The sequence below is a fragment of the Syngnathus typhle genome, linkage group LG2, assembly GCF_033458585.1.
Source record: "Syngnathus typhle isolate RoL2023-S1 ecotype Sweden linkage group LG2, RoL_Styp_1.0, whole genome shotgun sequence".
Classification (NCBI taxonomy): domain Eukaryota; kingdom Metazoa; phylum Chordata; class Actinopteri; order Syngnathiformes; family Syngnathidae; genus Syngnathus; species Syngnathus typhle.
In genome coordinates this window covers 4,270,231-4,290,907 of record NC_083739.1, presented here as the reverse complement: position 1 = coordinate 4,290,907, position 20,677 = coordinate 4,270,231, and the positions used below count along the sequence as shown (strand labels likewise).

Here is a 20,677-nt window from a genome sequence, read left to right as displayed (position 1 = left end):
ATGCAAATCAATAGAAACTTTTGAACAAATGCAAATTGATGGTCCTGTTCGGTATGAAGTGACTCGCTTGACTCCGTCTCCGAGTACAATTGACCGCCCCCCCCCACCCCACCAACCGCTTATAAAACAGTGATTAGGCATGCAGCGGGGCGTGCGCTCTCTCTCTCTCTCTGCTCACAAATGTTGTAAAACTTCTGGCCACGAGACTGCCACGCGCGTTTCAATGGGTCGAGGGTGTGGCGTGGGAGGGAGGGGCTTACGGAGCTTAGGGCAACAAATCTCAGCGCGCTCGAGTCATTTTGGGACGAAGCCTCCATGCATATATGCGCCCCAGCGGCCAACTGAGTTTGGGGACAGTGGCACACGTACGAGACAAACGCGCAGACGTTGGACTTTCTTTTTCACTTCTTCATTATCTTTTTTTGACCGGACCACCGTCTGCCCAAACAGGTGCGTTGCATTCGATCCAGCTTGACCTCTAGATGTAATATTTACGACAGGCAATATTTGTGCAAATACTTTCTTTGCAAAATTCAAAATTAGGGCATCTATAAAATGCAAAATGTATAGTTTAGATTAAATACATAAAGTCACATTTTTACATGGTGCACATTTATTTGGGACATTTCACAAAAAAAATCTATAGTTATATTTTTATGTATTTTTTGCATGAATAAATAATAATAATAATAATAATAATAATAATTAATTATCGCGTTATTTCAAATAAAAAATAAAACAGAAAATCAAAAACAATAGTTTTTCTTTTTTTGAGAGGGGTGTGCATGCGAACACATTTTTTGATTTTCATGTCCCATTTAATCTTTAGGCTTTATTTGCTGGCTAAATCCTGCCGTGTCCCAGATTGACAGCATCCTTATGCCGTTCTCATTCCTCTCCTTTATTATTTTCAGTGAATCTCACTATATTACAATGCAAGGACATGTCAAATGTAGGAAAGGGCTCATGCATGGTGATGCGTGAGCTGTTCACCTCGTGGTGCTGAAAGTGGATATCAAACATGCGATTTGAAGTGGTTCTTTGACTAATGGTGCACACTGTCCCCTTTTTGCGCAGAGCAGAATGATGAACAAGCCATTTGGAAAGAGCGGCGATATGAGTGAGCTGGTGGGCTCCCTGGCCTGGCTGGAGGAAGACGGCAGCTCTCAGGATGGCGAGGAAAGCTCAGAGATGAGGGGCCACCATGTCCTGCTTGAAGGAAGCAGACACTCCTGCTCCGAGCTGGGCAGCGAGGACATGGAAGAAGAAGAGGAGGAGGAGGAAGAGGAGGAGGTGATGAGTGGGCCTAATGGAGAAATGGCTCCTAAAAGGAGGGGGCCCAAGAAGAAGAAGATGACCAAGGCTCGTCAGGAGCGCTTCCGGGCCCGCCGCATGAAGGCCAACGCCAGGGAACGCTCGCGCATGCACGGCCTGAATGACGCGCTGGACAGTTTGCGGCGAGTGATGCCCTGCTACTCCAAAACGCAGAAGCTGTCCAAGATTGAGACGCTGCGGCTGGCCCGCAACTACATCTGGGCGCTGTCGGAGGTACTGGAGAACGGCCAGTCTCCGGAGAGCCACGGCTTTATGGAGATGCTGTGCAAAGGCCTGTCGCAGCCCACCAGCAACTTGGTGGCCGGCTGCCTGCAGCTGGGCCCAGCGCCCTTGCTCATCAACAAGCCTGAGGACAAGTGCGGAGGCCCCGGCTCAGTCGCCGCGGGGGGTCAGGCCGGCCGTGGCCTCAGCTACCCATCCCCGGGGCTCCCCAGCCCCCCTTACGGCTCCCTTGAGGCATCCCACCTCCTCCACATGAAGGGCTTCAAGGGGGGGCAGTCATTCGACCACCCCTCCCCTCATGAGTGCGGCGGCGGCGGAGGCACCCCGCCGTACGACGGGCCCCTCACGCCCCCCCTCAGCATCAGCGGCAACTTTGCCCTGAAGCAGGAGCCGTCGCCCCAGGAGTCCGAGAGGAACTACACGGGCCACCACGCCCATTACCTGACGTCCCACCATTACCCCGCCTCGGTGAGCGCCGGCCTAGCCGGGGGGCATCAGGGCCACCCTCTCTTCCAGGCCTCCCGCTACGAGCTGCCCCTGGACGTGGCCTTTGACTCCTTCGCTTCTTCTCATCTGTTGGCTGCTCAGATGGGTACCATGTGAAAAGACCCTCACAGTGGTCAACGGGCTGTCACTTTTCTACCTTTGCTACACTGCTTCCTCATTGGGCCAGGGGTGGGGTGGGGGGGGTCAGCGTGGGGTGGTCCGCGTCTTGCTCAAGGACACTTGGACATGCTCACAACGGCTGAGGATCCAACCTCCAACCTCTGGCTTGGGGGACGACAATATTAGGCGCCAAACTTGAAGTCGATGCACGTTTGCTTTCATGGACCACATACGATGATGCGAAGGGCCAGTTCTGGACCCCGAGCCTCAAAGTTGGACACCGGTGCTAGAGAACCAGCAGTACATTGCATCACCTGAGCGCGGCCACCTTTCAAAGAGCGACTGGTCAGCTCCCATCCATCTACCTGATGCTCAACATCTTTTTGAACAAAGGACGCAAAACTTTCCATCCACCTGAAATTGCCCGCAGCCATTGAGCGTCTCAGCAACGGAGCGATGAATTTATTTATAAATTTGTATTTAATATTTATTTTTCATCCTGTCTGTCTTTTTACAAAAAACCCTGTCTTCTCTATTTTTCCGTTTTGTTTTCTTTTGTCTTCTCGGTTTGTCCTTGGCAGCTATACTGTATTTAAGTTATTTATTGGAGCTCTTTCAGGTACTTGTTGATTGGGTGTCACAATCTTTGGGTGTCGACATTGTAAATATTTTTGCTGTTTCGCACTTAATTGAATAAATATTCTTATACAGTATTGGATGCTCTTTCCGTCCTAAGATTTTGTTTGGGCTCGTGCAATTTCTAGAAAATTATTAGAAATTATTCAAATGATTAGAAATGACTGATTAAAGATAAAAATAAATTACTCCATGCCATATTCTAGAAAATTATTAGAAATTATTCAAATAATTAGAAATGACTGATTAAAGATAAAAATAAATAAAAATAAATAAATACATTTTTAAAATATCCACAGGGACCACACATTACAAAATTATGGTTTGGTTCTCATTTTGATATAAAACTAACGACACTTGATAGTCTACCATTTTGCTTCACTTCATTTATTTCAAGGCAACAAAAGCACAAGTACAGGCTTTCTTTTCTTTTTTTTTTTGTTCAGTGAAGTCCCACCAGAACTCATTTGCAAGATGTGTGAGCGTGTACGATGTGTGGCTTCACGCAGTCAGGCGGGTGTGTGGGACCCCGTTGTGGGCCATGGGAAACAACACTTGAGGAACAGGTGAATGTGGCACGGCCTTTTTCTCCAGCTCTCCCACATGTCCCCGTTTCCCATCATGCCAAAACACTGCAGGGCAAAAAGTCATGTTTCATCCACCATACAAAGTAAAAAAAAAAAAAAGATTTTTAGTGGCAGCAGATACAATGCCAGCAAACAATGATGTGCATTTCCCCAAGTGGCCACGTATCATCTGGCACATTTATCTCACTCCCTTAACGTCAAAAAGCCGAGTTTACACTTTAATGAGCCCGTCGAGTGACTCGATGGCACTCGAGGTGAACAAAGACGAGGGTGGCAGAGCGCGACGTGCGTGTGTACGAACGACCCCGGCCGAAGCAGAAGAGGTGCCTCGTTGTCCAAAAGAATGTGCCCCCTCTTCAGATGGCTCTCCAAAGGTTTGTCTTTTCCAGTTGGGGCTGAAAGGCCGCAGGAGGAAAAGGGAATGATTGTTTTACAGGGCGCCACTGGTCTATTGTGAGCGCAGCCTGTTCTTTCTCTTGACCTGCGACCTCTATTGTTGCGGGGTTCTCTCGTTCGGGGAGGGCAGACAGCTGGGGGAACCGCGGGGGGGGGGCTGACGGACAGCTGGGCCAATTTGGGAAGAGCAGAGTGAGAGCATGCGAGCTAGCGAGCGGGCGGCACGGCCCACAGAAAAGGGGAGCAGTGTGCCGAGGGGTAGAAGGGGAGGCCGAGGGCACCGGAGGTGACCGGGGGGGTCCTTGCTCTTCATTCACAACTTGGTCCCGACTGCTCTTTGGCATATAGTGACACATAGCTGTACACACAGACAGACGTTTGGCCTGTGAGAAAGTACTGCTGGAGTCAGTTGGCGCGCATGCAGCCTCTTTGTGTTCTTTTGCTGGTAGGGTGGGGGGGAGCGTTATCATAAATACCCCCCCAAATCTGAATATGGTGGATGCAAATATATAATATATATATGAAGAAATAATAAATTGACTTTGCAGAATGCCCCAAATCTGAATAAGCGAATAAATAACAATATATATCAATAAATAATAAATTAACTTTGCAAAACGCAGACAAGAGCGACTTCACACCTGGATTGCAGAAGCAATGACAAAGAAAATATGGAAAAGTTGTGAAAAGAGAACATTGTGGACTCAGTAATAAGGTCAACCAAGTACAATGATTCAAGGGGACATTTGTCACAATTTGAAAAGTGTCTTGATAAAGTGTCGGAATAAAACTTGACACAAAGGATGAAGAATTACAGGACACACCAATGACTTTTATCACCATAGCGACCAAAGTGAAGCCTCAGGGATTATGACTAAGTAAGCGGCTTGTTTTTGAGAAGCTTCGAGTCTGAAGACAAATGTGTTAGCACCTCATCACGCAAGCCCAGAAATTTGCCAAATATAAATATAAATCTTGACACCAGTTAATTCTTCGGTCTGGCTGCAAAGTCATGGAACAAGAAGATATAAGATTGACTTCATTTTATACATGTTGGCCGAGCCAAATATTTGGAAACAAACAGTTAAGGAGGATATTTCCCTTCATTTGTTCATAATGCGGATTGTAAATTGTTTGGGAACGGGAGTTCACCTTACATATATACTTAATGACCTTATTTTTTCTCCATCTTGTGGTCTACAAATACTGTAAACATTTATAAATAAATAAATAAATAAATAAATAAATAAATAAATAAATAAATAAATAAATAAATAAATAAAACAAGGCATATTCGCAAAAATGAAAACAAAAACTGAAATTAAACAAAAGTCTTAAAGTAACTCAAATAAAAAAAATCTCAAACCACGATAATCTCGCCTCTCAGAATATTCGGTTTAGGCGGTCTGATTGTAAAAGCAACAATATCAACTATTCGTGACATTGGCCATGCAGGAAGCTTGCTAGCTAGCCATCTTCTGCGCTTAGATTAGCATTTGTGTGCGCCGGCCGCTCATCCTTAATCCAGCAGGCCAACAACAGTGGCAGGTCAGGCCACCAAAATGAATAGGCCCTGATCCATAGGAGCGAGATTGAGGGATAAAGCATTGTGATTAAGATTGTATTAATGGGGCCATGGGAGCTTGGAAGGCTTTAATCAGTGTCTGTGCGCCAGTAATCCCTTGGCCTCAGCCCCTCCCCTCCCCCCTGGTGGGGCACACGCAGGGATGTGATGGCCCACACTTGGAGGTAGACAAACCTCAAACAGAGGAGCCTCAGGAGCAGGTGGTGGAGGACACACAGAACCAGGAGATGATGGTGATGTTAGAATCATCAAGAGGAAAGGAAAGGAGATATTTCACAATTCCCTGCTCGCCCTGGGGCTAAGCCTGAGTAGCTCGCACGCAGACCCGTGACCTCACGCCAGAGGTGCCGTGCCGTGCATGAGGACACGCCTTCTCCACCCGAGCGGGCCTCGCTCCCAGTATTAGCGTGTGGAAGTTAAAGAGCTTCTAATGGGATCTGGATGCTGTGGTGTTTACCCTAACGCCGCCCGCCCCGCCCCCTCCTTGCACGCCCACTGCATTGTGGAACTTGCCGGGCTTTGGGGCTTGACAATAGGGCAAGTGTGGGGACAGATGGAGGTCCCTTTTGGAAGAGGCCACAAAAACAGCCAAGGTAGGAGGGCCCGGGTGTCTGAGAGGCGGAACGTGGGATAACTTGGAAAAGAAGGAGAGGAAGGAGCTGTTGAATATTGTGATGCTGCACGGACTTGCCTTGAGCTTTTAAAAGTGACATCAATTCAAATTGAAAGACAAGAACAGTAGCCTAGCTTGCCACTGTGCAGTGAATATTTTCTATGCTTTAACCTGCATAGCAACAGGATCCAAAATGTGGGAGGAGCTTGCCCAATAAAGATACTGTCAATATTTTTATATATACTATAACATAACATAATATATAATATAGTATATTTAGTATATTATATATATATTATTTATAAATAATTTTGCTCAGTGATGGTCAAAGTGAGGTCGGTGTACAACTTGACTTGTTCCACTGATACCCGAGTAAGTTAGCAGGAAAAAAGGTTTTTTAGTTTTAACTTTGCAAACATTTGACTTAACTCAAAACAAGTGAGGCAATTTTTGGAAGTGATTAACTCAAACGTTCAGAAGTTAAAAAAAAAAAAAAACATAGTGAGGCAACTGATTGTCTGTGGAGCCTTTCAAATTGTCCTCCTAACCTGTTTCCAAAAGACATTGCAATTATTTCTTAAGTATTCCTCTGGCGATGCTTTTCTTTGGATTGTAAAGTGTCTTCCGCCTACTGCTCAGATTCACAAAACGGACAATGTCAAATTGTAAGCTAATGGAGCTCGGGCTCACATGGGCTAATAAGCGGCTAATTGTCTGGCAAGGGTTAAAGCAGGTCAGGCGGGAGGTTAAATGGGGACGCCCGCCCGCCCGCTCGCGAAGGCTGCAGTGATAGATGCTGATGAGCCAAGCGAGAGAATACCAAGGCGATGGGGGAGGTCGGAGAGAGGGAGGTAGCAGGTTCCGCAGCAACAGATGGGCCTGATGGAAGGCCCAGGTTGTAAACTTTGTGCTCGCAACATCTGTCCGTCTGTCCATCTGCCGCGCTTATTTCGTTTGTTTAGCTAGCGCTGATTAATTAGAAAAAGGCAGGCCATCCCGTGCTCTGCCTTTGTGACTGCATTTCAATTACAAGAGGAACAACTCAAAGCTCGCCCCTGATTTAATGTGTGCACACTGAGAATTATTAAATCACATTTATGAGCCGGTAATTAATTGTGCCGGATGCGCGAGGTTCTGTTCACGGCGGTGCGATGTACAGTGAGTGCATAGGAAGTCATCTTTCTATTTTGCTGAAAATAAATGGCTGCTTCATCATATTACAGAAAACTAAATTTTAAATTAAAATTTAAAATCTTAATTTTAAACTGAAAACTGATTTTTTTTCCCCCCCCATGAGTAACAGATTTAAAAGAGCGGCAGGGGTGTGGGAATCAGATTATCTAAAGGAATTAACAGGTTTGCAGCTTTCCCATGCCCAGATCAACATCTGCGCTGAATAAATAGATGGTCTCAGGGTGATTAGTGTCACCTTCACGATCACCAACGTCAACACGGATTGAAGTGGGCGCGGCCTACAGACGGCAGCAGTGCTCCTTTGACTCGAGTTTGCAGCCAAAATGCAACAAGTCGTGTCAAAATTGTCTTTCCAATCAGATCGTGCCATATTCCGAGGAATAATGCGTTTGAAAAAGCCACACGTTTTGATTTTTATTTCTATTTCAATTTTGTGTCAAGCACTCAGAATGATCTTATAGATGAAGTGTCGTATAGAAAAAAAGTTTCCTTGCCTGTAATGTCATTTTCAGTCAACAGCAAGATGCAAAATGGCCGCCACCTGGGACGGGAAAAACAAACAATGTTAGTGTTATATTGTGAATGTCGTGCGTGGGGTTGATTCAAATTAATGTTTTCCAATTGACTTCTATTTTAAGTAATTCATTAAATAGTTCTGGCTTCCAAAAAAAAAAGTTGATTTTGAATTTGCCAGCGGATGAGTGAGAATTAAGCATCTGAGTGGCCAGTGTTACATTAAACGTTAATCCAGGAGAGTGAAGGTCATGACCTTCTCATCCCGTCGTGCTGCGCTAAAAAGAATCCCGCTAGCTTGATTCAAAAACGACAAATTTGAGAAAAGCTAAGGAGATGCAATAATGAATCTCATCCTCCGTATCAGCAGCGCTCCTCCCAGCGTTGCGACGGGCCCTCGCCGAGTGGAACAGATGTTCCGGAGGCAACAGTTGGTATTGAAAGGGAGGGGCTTGGGGCCATCTGTCCGGGGTCAACTTCTGAAAAGGGATGCTGGAGATGGCTACACGCTCACCGAAATGCTAAGTGTGAGCTTGAAAGGAGGGAATATGGACGACATGGTAATCTAACTTTCTTTTAGGACGCCTTTTGTCAAATTAGTGAGCTCCAATAGACACGCGAAAAACCTGAAGCTCAAAAGCATTGCTTTGAGGTTAACATAAAAAATTTATTTACATTTCAAACATCATTCACCACACGCAATTAGATCATAAAAGTCAACATGAGCGTTGTCAAAGAGAAGTCAGTTGCGAGCGAAAGCCTTTAAGGGCCTCGTCCACCGCATCCCGCATGCCCGCCATCTTCTTGTGGCAAACTTTTCTCTACGAAAGCAAAGAAGGTCACAAAACAACGTGCGGGCTTAGGCGGGCTGGTGCGGCAATGCTCACAGTAAAGATCTTGACCCTCTCGCTCTCCAAGTGGAACATCTCAGCCAGTGTCAGCTCGCGCTGGTCTTTCTTCAGGTTTAGGAAGGCACACTTGGGGGAGCGCTTTGAGTGTTCGTTCCTGGGAGTTTATTATTTATTAAAAAAAAAACATAAAAAGGTGGGGGGCGTTTTATTTCTTATCCAACAACACTATAGCAAATCAAAAGTGCAAAAAAAAAAAAAAAAAAGGAAAAGACACTGACCAGCCTCAACATTGACCACTTGGACAATAATAATAATAATAATAATAATAATAATAATAATAATAAGTACATTTGGGGAGAAACAAAGTATAAAATCTAGAAATGCCATTAATATATATATATATATATATATATATATATATATATATATATATATATATATATATATATTATAATATATGTATTATATTATAGTATATATAACGGGATTAAGGGCTGAGTAAATAAGGGCAATCAAAAGTGAATCAAAGCTTTGCATTTAGCAAATGAACTGTCAGCATAATCAGTCGCTTTTAGAGTTTTTCCAAAATTAGTCAATCCGCATATGAAAAAAAGTTGTTTTTAAAAATTCTGGAAAAAGGAAAAAAAAAACTGCAGTTACAAAACCAGGACCAGTAGAAAGCTCTCCAGCCACTCAAACTATTTGCCAAAACAAATATTTTAAATTAGGGATGGGCGAGCATTTATTGCAGCCATATTTTAAGCTTAATAGCAGGTTTCATTTTGTCCTGGTGTGTTTGAATGGCCAACTTGGCTCCTCTACCACAGCGATCTTAACGCGTACTATCAAAGTGATGCCAATGTGGCTGGCTGCTCAGTGTCCATTGGATTTTGGCCGCACCAGGGATCGTCGTCGGGCTCCCAGCCCTCCAGCTCGATGAGACAAAAGAAGCAACACACCACATCGGGCTCGTTGTCTCCGGGACAGTGCACAAAGCCAGCCTTGGCCATCTGCACACAAAAAAGCTGCATGCGCTCGCTCGGATTTGCAGCAAAATGCAACTATAGCGCACACGGTTCCGGATGTAATGCTCAACAACATCCGCTAGATGTCACTGTTTGATCAAATGAGGCGTTACACCGGGACGGGTATTTCAAGCAATAGATGTACAATTTAATAGGCATGTATGCTTTCCCACGATGTTTCAGCTCCCACTCAGCAAAAAAAAAAAAAAATGATGACAGCCCATCAATCACGAGAAGATGTGGACAAGCACACTCGAATCCTTTTGGAGTAAAACCAAATCCCGCACCTGCTTGACTGCAAATCACATCTAACGCCGCAGTAGGCTATATAAAGTATATTCTTGACGTATTGCATTTATAGTAAAGTTGCACTTGAAGTCGGTGAGAGCAGCCAGCTGGTTTTACCTTTTCAGGTGTGCAGTTACAATCTTCTCGAAAGGGCCAGTTGGCGAAGCTTTCCTCACGTGACTCAAAACTGTACATCACGTCATAAGAGTTAAACCTACTCATTATGACTTCAATGCTGGACATCTTTTCAGCAGTAGAGTTGATTTGACGGACAATTGGGTTGATGCACCTCACAAACCCGAACCGTGACGTTTCCTGGACTTTCACAGGACTTTTCAGTTGACATTGATTTAGTGGGCGTGGTCATAAGTCAAACGCTTTCCTCATACACATCCATTTATGTGATTTAAACGTTTGACATTTTAAAGTCAAAATATTCGGGGTAGAACTCATCAGCGATCTTCTGTGTGCTTTTAAAAGCAAGTCAATGATGAATAGGGTATTGTGACGTCACGCAAGGAAGGGGACGCAAATGACCACGGCTCCCCCTATTGGCGGTTAAGAGTATAGTAAAGTGTCAAATGCAAATTCAGTGGTCAATAAATCATGACATAATTCTCCTAATCTATAGTGTTGTTCTGTACTCTTAAGAGCTTTTTCTTCTTCTTCTTGGGACAAACAACAATGGTGACCTTACCCACTGGCCTCTCGATTCTGAAATTTGAACGCAAGTGCAAACGGCAGGAGTGACCACTTTGGACTGCAGCTTTGATTTTCAGTATCATGCTCCAAATGACTTTTGGAACGCTTGAATGTCATGACTTGATTGACATTGGAAGCTCTTTCTCCTGGTGACCAACGTAGCTTGCTCCCTTCTCCCTCATCCAAACGCTTGCAATGGCCCGCTGTAGATTGTTTTCACACAGCGCTGCAAAAAAAGCGAGGGAGGGGAGGTGTTCACGCCGATATGTTTGCGGTCTCTGTGTGCCCACCACCGCCAGCACGTCCTTTACGTTTGCACGGGGAGGTGTATGCAAATGCTCCCCTGGCGTTGGCCTTCAAATCTTTTTCACAAGGATGATAAGATCTGCGTGCGATGACTAGTTTGATGTATGCAAGACTTTCCCGGAGGAGTTAGCGAGCGACTCTACGTTTGACCCAATCGGGAAGTGCAGCAGACGGGCAATCAATGTGGGCTGCAGGTAAGAAAGGAAGCCTTTTCTTTGAGGACGTTTTGCTTGAATGAGGTGCAAGAAATAGAAGAGCTTCCTCATTGGGATTGAGATGTTACTTCAAAAAATCTAACAGCGCACCACCAAAATAAAAAAAAATAAGGATGACCTCATCTGAATTTAGGCAATTTTTGGTTGAAGGCAAAGCCGTCGTTCTATTGGGGGAGACGCACTTTAGGTTCTTCACCGAAGAGCGCTTCATTATTGGGCCTGTGGCTGTTAACTGATTGGACCAGATGGATGAAGAAAGATTTGTAATGATCATTTTAAGTGGGATTGGACAAATTCCCGTGGCACCCCAGATGATCTCTCACAGCATGCGATTGTCACTGTAATCTTCTGAAAGACACAAATTGCTGCATGGGAGATGTTTGCCATCTAAGATCTGTCACATCACATTGAGCAATGACTTGATTCTTGGACTCTCATCTACTGTCATCCAATCGCTCGGACGGGAGTTGAAGGGACAAAAGAGAATAGAATTTGGGGCAAGCATGTGATCCTGATGCACTTGCCAAAGAAAGATGCCCTCTTCTCCAGTGGGGGCGACGTAAAAGTGTCATGGAGGTGCTAGAGTGTGACAGTCAACTTCAACATTCTTCTTCTCTGGGCACACCGCAGACTACACCCACACACACACATTGAGTATGTATATATATATATATATATTATTTAAAATATTTAAAAATATATATTATATATATATATATATATTAAAATACATAAATACAATTTTGATATATTTTTCTCCACAAAGTATACTTGAGGTCGTTTCCTTTTCCCGCATATATAATCAATGGTCTAAATGCAGAGTGATGATTATCTGTCATGGCTGCGATCTGATAGACTCGACTGTCAAATGTGCATGGAGGCTGCGCCCAATTCAAGGTGAACAAGGTGTTTCAATTCTGTCGATTCATCACATGAAGTAAAAATCAACAACAAAATGCAACAATTAACATGTATTCTTTAGACCCTTAAGATTTTCCTGCTGTCATGATTGACATGTTTATTGTCCAGTCAGACGTGTAGAGGGCGGGGCCTTAAAGTTGGCAAATGCTTGCCCCTGCTCGCCCTCTCACCTTTGACCGTCGTAGGCGGGTTCTAAATTCACCACCTCGGTGCCAGCCGGCACCCGAAGTGCTGATATATGAGCTAGCTGAGTGCGCACACTGTATCAACATCAAACCTTGACATCGCAGCACACACAAAGAGCAAAGACAAACTAGCATTGAGCTCTCTGCCGCCGGTTCTTGATAAATGACTGGCATACAAGTTGCCTCTTGACAACTTGACTTTGACTTGAACATACTTCAATCGTTTGTACTGCGCAGAGATTTAGCCGCGTCTCCCTTTCAGGAAAGAATGCGGAGGTTGGATGGTGGATGGTATACTGTAGATCGATGGAGAAATGTGATCCCGACCCTCCTAGATTTGATCTATTCATAGCTCGCCGGATGTTCCTCGGAGTGAACATTTCAAGTGTGTTCAACAGATTTGTTGCATTCAGTCTATCGGGCAATCAGCATTTACAAACTGAAGAGATGATTTGTTCCTCACAGGAACTTTTCACAAAGTCAAAGCTGCAGGTAACTGGTGGATTTGACGTATGGCTGGTATGTTGACATTGTTCCACCGTTAGGGGGCAGCAAAGCTGAGTTAATCATCGTTTGCAGGAACCCTTTATAAATAAATAAATAAATAAATAAATAAATAAATAAATAAATAAATAAATAAATAAATAAATAAATAAATAAATAAATAAATAAATAAATAAATAAATAAACCATCAAACAAATATATATATATATATAATAAATAAGATTTATTACAGTGAAGCAACACACAATGGAAGGGAGCTGACTGCCTCGCTGAAATGAGAACTGGAAAGCACTAAAAATGTTTTATTCCCATTTAGCGCATGCACAGTTAATTGTCATCCCAGCATGTGAAAATGATTCGATTCCATTCTTCTGTCATCCTTTAAAAAGTCATTTGTCATCATCATGACACAATTGTGAGCTCAATCCTCGAAGACCGCACAGGTCGCTCATTGCCAATTTATTATTCATCGAAAACGTTCCGTGTGTGCTTCCTTCCTTGACGCGTCTCCCTCGAGGCGCCAAAAATCCCCACATCATTGCCCGAAGAAGTGATTTTCCGTCGCTTCCGCTCAATTCCCTCACCATGTCCGGTGATGCCAAGCACCCCCCTCGGAGGCCCTCGGCCCAGCCCGACGCTGTCCCCCAGCGCCGCCTCTCGGCGCTCTCGTTCATCGGGGACACCCGATCCCCGTCCTCCTCTTCCACCTTCTCATCGTGACATCCATTAAAGTGGCACCGGACCCCGTCCTCGGGGCCCCCGTCTGCTCGACGGCACATTAGCACTCGGACCATTGAACGCGGACAAGGGGCGTCTCTGAATTATTGATAGCGACGCAACTAATGAGGAAACCCGAGCGCAATTTTGTGCTGACTGAGAGCGACCTTCACACGTGGCCGTATCGATCGCTTCCACCGCTTTTACTTGTTGCCGTCATCTTCATCCGTCCGCTTGTTTGTTCGTGCTTTGCTGTCAGCGTCCCGCCTTGGCTGATTGCCTAGTAAACAAAACTAATTATGACGATAGGAATGCAGATTGAGAAATCAGTGAATCATTGCGTTGGAGCTTCACATACTTGCCTTCTTCAAAAGAACCTTTAAGCTGTTTATTGCTACTCCCACTTTTAGTTTACCGTTAAAATGTGAATATAACTTAAAATACACTTAGCTAAACGCTAACAAGTAATGTAACACCATAGCGAGGCGAGCAAATGGCCTCAATGTGGCAGAGTTGCAATGCCTCGAGCATTAGTGTACCAAATGTGCAGGGATACCGTATTGGCCCAAATATAAGATGAGTTTTCTTCATTGAAATAAAACTTAAAAAGGGGGTGGGGGGTCGTCTTACATTCGGGGTCTAGACAAAGGCTTTTTTCAAACTTGAGTCTTGAAAAAGAGGGAGTCATTTTATAATCGGGGTCGTCTTATATTCGGGCCAATACGGTATATTCAATATCTTTGGCAAAATGAATGGGATGAATGAGATTTCCATGCGTTTCAAAACGAAATGATGTTTTGCAATACAAGTGTTACAAGCCTGATCGAGGGAAACAAAAATGACTCTTATCTCAAGGCATCCCTGTAATATTCCACAATCATGGCCTTTCCATTGCTGACTGAACTTTCTATTCTGATTGGCTGGTAAAAAAGCGCACGTGTGGGGCCAAATATGATTCCTCGACGAAGGGTTCACTCGTTTGTTGTGTTTGGTTAAAGCAAGCTTTTCTTTTGCTAAACCGCAGAAACAGGATCTGAATGCACGTATTTGTCTTCTTCCCTCGTGGAATTTTCTTTGCTAGTTGTCAGTGTTTGCATACAACGGCGGCGGTGGAGTTGTTGGGAATCTTTGCGGCATCGGCGGCCGGTGACTCATCACCTCCTCCTCCAAACTTAAGGCGCTTTTGGTGCATGCATGGAGGCTGTGAGGAAACCCATGCAGCGAGGGAAGCAGCTCGAACATCAGACAGCGTTTTCCATCGCCGCGGGCTCACGTTTTTATGTCTTTGCGTCTCTAAGCACACACGCCCGCCCGGGAGGGGATTAATTTTTTGACAGCTCCGTTAAGCCTTCTCATAAGCTTTGCGCTAACATTGCGTCAGGGTGCTTTTCAAAAGCCATGCTGCGACTCCTCTTGATTGTGAAAGTGAGGAGCTGTTGGTGTTGTTGGAGAGGCGGCTCCTGTTTGCACAATGTTTCATTTTGTGCTGCCTTTCTGCTGTGACTTTGCGCTTGGTCTCCTCCTCGCTGCCACTCCACATCGCTTCATCCCTCTGTCGCTTCGCATTGAGTCGAATCACTGCCCCCCCTCCTTCTCCTTCATAGGCTACTGCTTCCTCTGCTTGTCGCCTTCCATTTCATCTTTTTGCGTAACCCCCACCCCCCTCCCCTTCTTGCCCGAGTAGGTTAAAAGAAACGGTAGCGGAAACGATTTAAATAAAGGTTCATCCTTTGGCAAGTCACCCAGACGCAGCAAGTTAGAGGACAGAGAGGAGACAACAATTGCGCTCGCTAAACAGATGTGACAATCCAAGAGCCTGCAGGGAGGCGCTGCGTGTCTGTGCAAAGTCAATGCGGGATTGGTGGGAGGTGATCGAGTTCTCGGTCAAGCTCCTTCTCTCCTTCATGACTTCCACTCTGCATGATGACAAGTGTCTTCTGCGGCTCCCATTGGTGCTGGCTGCCACCAATCAGAGTGAAGGCATGCAAGGTGCCTCTCGGTTATACGCAAGCCCCAATACCACGCACAGAGCTGGAGAAGACAGTGTGTGCATGTTGAAGCGTCGGAATGAAATAATACTTGTGAAGAAGTTGCTTGTCAGCTGTTTCTTGGAGCTCACTGCAACCCCTCCTGGCTACTGTGAAGAAGAAGCTGTGTAGTCTTCCCCTCTGATTGGTTCGCTCACTTTAGGTTCCCCCGCCTCCTCCTGACTCTCCCCTCCCTTGTTCCCCTTTGCAAGTAAACCCCCTCTGTAGTGTCCTCAAGCTTACCTGAGCCACAGCTGCAGGAACACTGCCCCCCCCCACCACCCTCATCTAAACACACACACGTGAGCTTGCTCTCTCTCTCTCCCTCGCTCTCTCTCTCTTTCTCACATCCACACCTAGCTTTTCACCTGGCGAGTGCGGGCATAGCGGACGGCATGCGCAGCAGCGGTGGCGGCAGCAGCAGCAGCAGCTCTCTCTGCTCCCGTCAGGCTCTCTGACTTGCCTCCTACTCTGAGGAAGGACTTTGGAGCTATCCGTCCCCAGAAGCTTTGCGACGGGGCCGTCGGCTGACCCGCAGCCAGCACGCAGCATGATTTTGGGTGAGTTGGCAGTTTTTGCTATTTTGCGCTCGTAAGGTCAACGGTTTTGCCGGCTGACTAATTCCTTCGCTAAGCTGGCGGCTCTTCATTAGTGGTGCGGCGTGCGCGGCGGTGTTCATTCCACATCTGTCAACACAGGCCGGCGGCGGGGTAAAAGCTTTAAATCCCAGCGAGGGCTTGTAATTATCATCATTGCGTGCCATTAATATGGCAGGTGTGAGCGATGACAGACAAGGTCAAATTGTTTAACGCTCAACTATCTGATTAGGACATGTTTGGTCACATGACCTGGCTTGAGGAGTTGAAGGTGGATAGCATCGTCAAAGGGGAACCGATTCCGAAGCTTACAGATTTGGGGGAACCGCTGTCAGATGTGATGCATCGGATGCCCTCAACTCATCTTAATTCAGTTCAGCAGCGAAAAAAATGGAGTTCTGATGCAGTCTTGTGAGTCAGCCGGCCGACCGGGCGCTCGGTCGGCACTTTGGCGTTTAGTATTCCGCTCTCGTAGTGGCCATGTCTGACAGTGGGATCCCGCACACACATCGCTGCCGCCTCGTGCACGAGCGCTCGCCTCTCCAAGTCCACATGGCCGATCATGCGTGATGAAGGACAATGTTTACGCATTTAACTATATCTACCTCGGTCCCACCAGCATCTGCAAGCAAATGTGTGTGTGTGTTTGTGTGCGTTAATTGCGTCGCTATGCGCGCTGGCGGAGACGCCACTTTGTGTTAACGCGTGCCTGGACTGATTCGGGCTCTGCCCTTCTGCTCTGTGGGCAGACGTGTTTTCAGAGCATGCAGACTTTGAAAAGAACAAAATCCACTTTGCTTTCTCTTGTTTATCGTTCCGGCAGAGTTGGCACGTTCAGGTTTTTGCCGGAGCTTGCAGCGTGATGTGTGTGTGTGTGTGGTGCTTGTGAATGATATTAGTCAGGCAACGCTAAAGTTCAATGGTTGGCTTGGACGATGACTCTCACTTTTCGTTTGCGGACCGCGTAATGTCGAGGATCATCGAGTGGTACTTTTTGTCCCTTTTCATGCACCGTCCAATCTTTAAAGTGCAACTAGAACACAAACAAGCATGAGTTGTGACATTCCAAAAATGTAAACGCTCGTCAGCAGCTGGCGTTTGCTGTGAATGACCTTGAGCGTCTCCACCTTCTACTGTTTATTGTGCACTCGAGAGTCCATTTTGGAGAAAATAACACGATGAAGGTCGTACAAGCCCCGGTGGCCATTTTTCAATGTGACAGTGGTCATTATGGGAATGTCAGTGGACGTGCTCTTTGGTTGCCCTCCGGGGCAACCCGTGGATCAGAAAGTCAATCAATTGGAGCCCACTTTGGAGGCAATCGGCCACATTTGACTGAATTCCAAGGGCAGGGAGAGTTCATAACATTGCAAACACACCATAAAAATCATTTCAATACGCACACCATTGACACCATTCATCAATTTGGAAGAATTGTTCACTCTTTGCCAATATAATAAAAATACAAAAATAAATAAAAATAAACCAAATTAAAATCGAATAAATAAATAAATAAATAAATAAATAAATGTTAAACAAAGTTGAAAATTGATACGAAAAAGCCAATACTTTGACATACGTAGCATAATTTCACATCTTTCATCGGTCAAGCAAGGAATGTTGTGCTGATGCTCGGCTTCCTGTGGATTTTTTGTGCGCGTTTCATCTACCTTCCTCTGACGCTTTGTATTTGGACCCCTAATCTGTTTTCATAAAGCCTGGCTCGCTTTTGAACTGCCCTCAACTGGCTCCAGCAGGTCGACTCAAAGTGACACGAGAGAGAGAGAGAGAAAAATTTGAGCAGATCAGAACTTCTTGCCCATTTTCTCAACTGATCCCCGTGTTTGCGTCAAAGCGACGCACTAATTAGAAGGCCTCGACCAGGTAGACATTTGCCAAGTACGCACACACACGTCATCCCTCTGGCTTTTATTTGCATATTCTGAAGATGAGCTTGTGTTGAAATAATCCGGTGGAGGACAATTCTTCAAACCAGTTTTGTTTCACTAAACTTCTTCATCCACCATTTTGACTGCCATCCATATAGCACGTGCTAGGGCCAAAGATTCAAGAAATAATTACGAGCCTCGCCTTGGCTCCTGCTGGACTCGTGAGCGTTCCAGGCCGATGACAAGTCCGAAGTGAACAGATTGCAAGAAAAGACGCCAGGAAAAACACATCATCGGTGATTAGCTGAGTGTAAGCTACGTACGTCGATGTGGAGTCGTACATCCGACTCGTCCGCTTGTCCACAAGCCTGTTTTGTCAATAAACGTGCGGGAGACTTTGACGACGGGGGCCGTCATTGGGCTGGCGCGGAGGAAAGCGTTTGTGCCCGACCGCATCCTTCTTTGTGTAATGTCGTGTGGAGCGCCGCCGAGTCAGGGGTCGTCGATCCGTTCTCTGCTTCACGCTGCGTCTCATGCTAGCTGATTGGAAAAAACATTTAACCGCTCGTGTTAGCTTGTTACACTTCTCAATCTCGCTCGCTAACGAGAATCTGGAAAATAAACTGCGCCCCGACGGTGTGGTTGGGCTACATTCAAAGCCTTCTGAGATATTTGGGGGGAAATTCTCTTGCAAAATATTTTGTCAGGAGCCATCGTGAAAAGTTAAAGGCTTTTTTATCGATCACCTCATTCGGTAAGATCCGTAACGAATCCCCAGGCGGCAGCAGCCGAGCATCAAAGCAAACATATTTGGTGGGCAGAGATGAGGCATTATTATTTCTGTGCACCCTGAAGACGATGAGAAGCGAATGCAGTGAAAAGGAGCTAGTGGAGGAGATTCCTCCCAAATCAATTGTCCTTGAGACGCAACAAGGTCACCGTGGCGACGAAGATGCACGGGAAGGCGTGGGAGAAACGTACGATACGAGCGAAGGAAATGAGTAAGATAATGGCCACATACTCGTCTTGCAGTTGAAAATTGGCCCACGGGAAGAAACGGATTCCTTTCAGCAACGCACACGCACCAAGCCCAGCTTTCTCTTGTATCGTCTGACTCATGGAATCTGGCCCATATGAGCTTTATCCATGACATACCGCTGGAAATGCCATCACCTCAATTCCTGATCACGACCATCACAAAGGCTATTTTCTTTTCCGTCCTCGGGATAACCACGCACACACGCACGCACGCACAAAACTTGCTTCCAAGAAGCTAATCCTTAATGTTACAGCGAGATTCTCAAAATAGCCTGATTGGCCACGCAGACACTGCCAACTCAATCTTCCCCTGCGTTAGTGACAAAAAGATGGCAGTAGCCGGAGTTGAGAGTGAGCCCAATGTGTCGTCTAGCCCGCACGTATTTGGAGCGTTGGTTCAAGGAGAAGCCGCTGCAGGTCTGGTATGCACACCTGTCTCGAGTCTCTTGAAGAGAGCGTGTGAGAGGGGGTTTTGCCAGGACCTGCCCCACGCAGCGCCCCTGAGGCCGGAGGGAGGGGCAGGGCGGGGCGGGAGATGCCAGAGGTGCAGATTAGAAAGGCTGTCAGGGCCAAAGCGGGAGCTGAGGATATCCGCGAGGGCGTGTGACGCCTACGTCATAAGACGGCGTTCCCGTTGCAGCATTTTAAGCCGCCTTGTGAAATGTAAAGCAACACTACAAAAGATCATTTGCAAAGCAATGGAAGCAGCATTAGCATATTGATGCACTTAGAAGCGGCACCACACGTTGACATTTGAATAATGTTGGGCTTGAAGACAGCAACGCTTGCAAATGTGAGGAGAGTGAAGAACATACGCTTCTATTTTTTCAGCTCCTTTTCCCCCCGGATGTTTTTCTATAAATGTTATTTTAAACTGACGGAAATGTCGTACTACCGTCCGAGAGATATCATTTCAATGATATTTTTGGTTTTATTTGCAGTGGTGAATTTGCATTTATTCACAGCAAAAGAAAAACAAAACTAGAATCCATGTGAAATAAATATAAAACAAAAATACCCCCCCCCCCCTCCCCAAGAAAAATTCAAGTAACACAGGGACTAAACTCAACAGTATGAATTGACAACAGATTTGACGTGGCAACAAGGTGCACCCGGACAAGACCCAAGCGGACGGAAAGAGCCGATTGGTGGATACAAGGGGGATGATGAGAACAGGGTTGCGGAAACCAAACTAAATCACGTGAGCCACAAGAAAAAAGCTTTTCAGTTACCTCGTTTTCTCCACCAAACCTGTGATGACTTGTTTTGAAATGTCCCAATAGATTTGGTTGGCACTGCCACAAATCTTTGCTTAGAGGATTAGCTAGCAGGGAGACAGCTTGTGTCGCGTTACTTTCACCAGTTGCTCAGCAAGTTTTCCTTCCTTCCTTCCTTCCTTCCTTCCTTCCTTCCTTCCTTCCTTCCTTCCTTCCTTCCTTCCTTCCTTCCTTCCTTCCTTCCTTCCTTCCTTCCTTCCTTCCTTCCTTCCTTCCTTCCTTCCTTCCTTCCGACCATTCTTCCATTCTTCCTTCCTTCCGACCATTCTTCCTTCCTTCCTTCCTTCCTTCCTTCCTTCCTTCCTTCCTTCCTTCCTTCCTTCCTTCCTTCCTTCCTTCCTTCCTTCCTTCCTTCCTTCCTTCCTTCCTTCCTTCCTTCCTTCCTTCCTCCCTCCCTCCCTCGGTTCCTTCCTTCCTTCCGACCATCCTTCCTTCCTTCCTTCCTTCC

The 20,677-nt window shown here is 45.8% G+C and overlaps 3 protein-coding genes across 3 annotated transcripts in view; 2 read left to right on the top strand and 1 right to left on the bottom strand.

The window, feature by feature from the left end:
* Nucleotides 1-1,083: 1,083 nt before the first annotated feature.
* neurod4 (neuronal differentiation 4) lies at nt 1,084-2,202 on the top strand. The gene has a single exon (XM_061272421.1). The coding sequence runs from the start codon at nt 1,084-1,086 to the stop codon at nt 2,158-2,160; it is 1,077 nt and encodes a 358-aa protein (XP_061128405.1). The 3' UTR covers nt 2,161-2,202.
* A 6,168-nt stretch (nt 2,203-8,370) lies between these two features.
* Nucleotides 8,371-10,172, bottom strand: birc5b (baculoviral IAP repeat containing 5b). The gene is made up of 4 exons (XM_061272780.1): nt 9,969-10,172; nt 9,439-9,548; nt 8,575-8,692; nt 8,371-8,508 (listed from the first exon to the last, which is right to left on the bottom strand). Exons 1-4 carry the CDS (start codon nt 10,092-10,094, stop codon nt 8,419-8,421), a joined length of 444 nt encoding a protein of 147 aa, XP_061128764.1. The 5' UTR covers nt 10,095-10,172; the 3' UTR covers nt 8,371-8,418.
* Nucleotides 10,173-15,658: 5,486 nt separating this feature from the next.
* znf385a (zinc finger protein 385A) overlaps nt 15,659-20,677 on the top strand; it is a 31,690-nt gene continuing 26,671 nt past the window's right edge. The window contains exon 1 of the mRNA XM_061271802.1: nt 15,659-15,989. Coding sequence (XP_061127786.1) covers nt 15,980-15,989 — 10 coding nt within the window. The 5' untranslated portion in view covers nt 15,659-15,979. The remainder of the gene's footprint in view (nt 15,990-20,677) is intronic.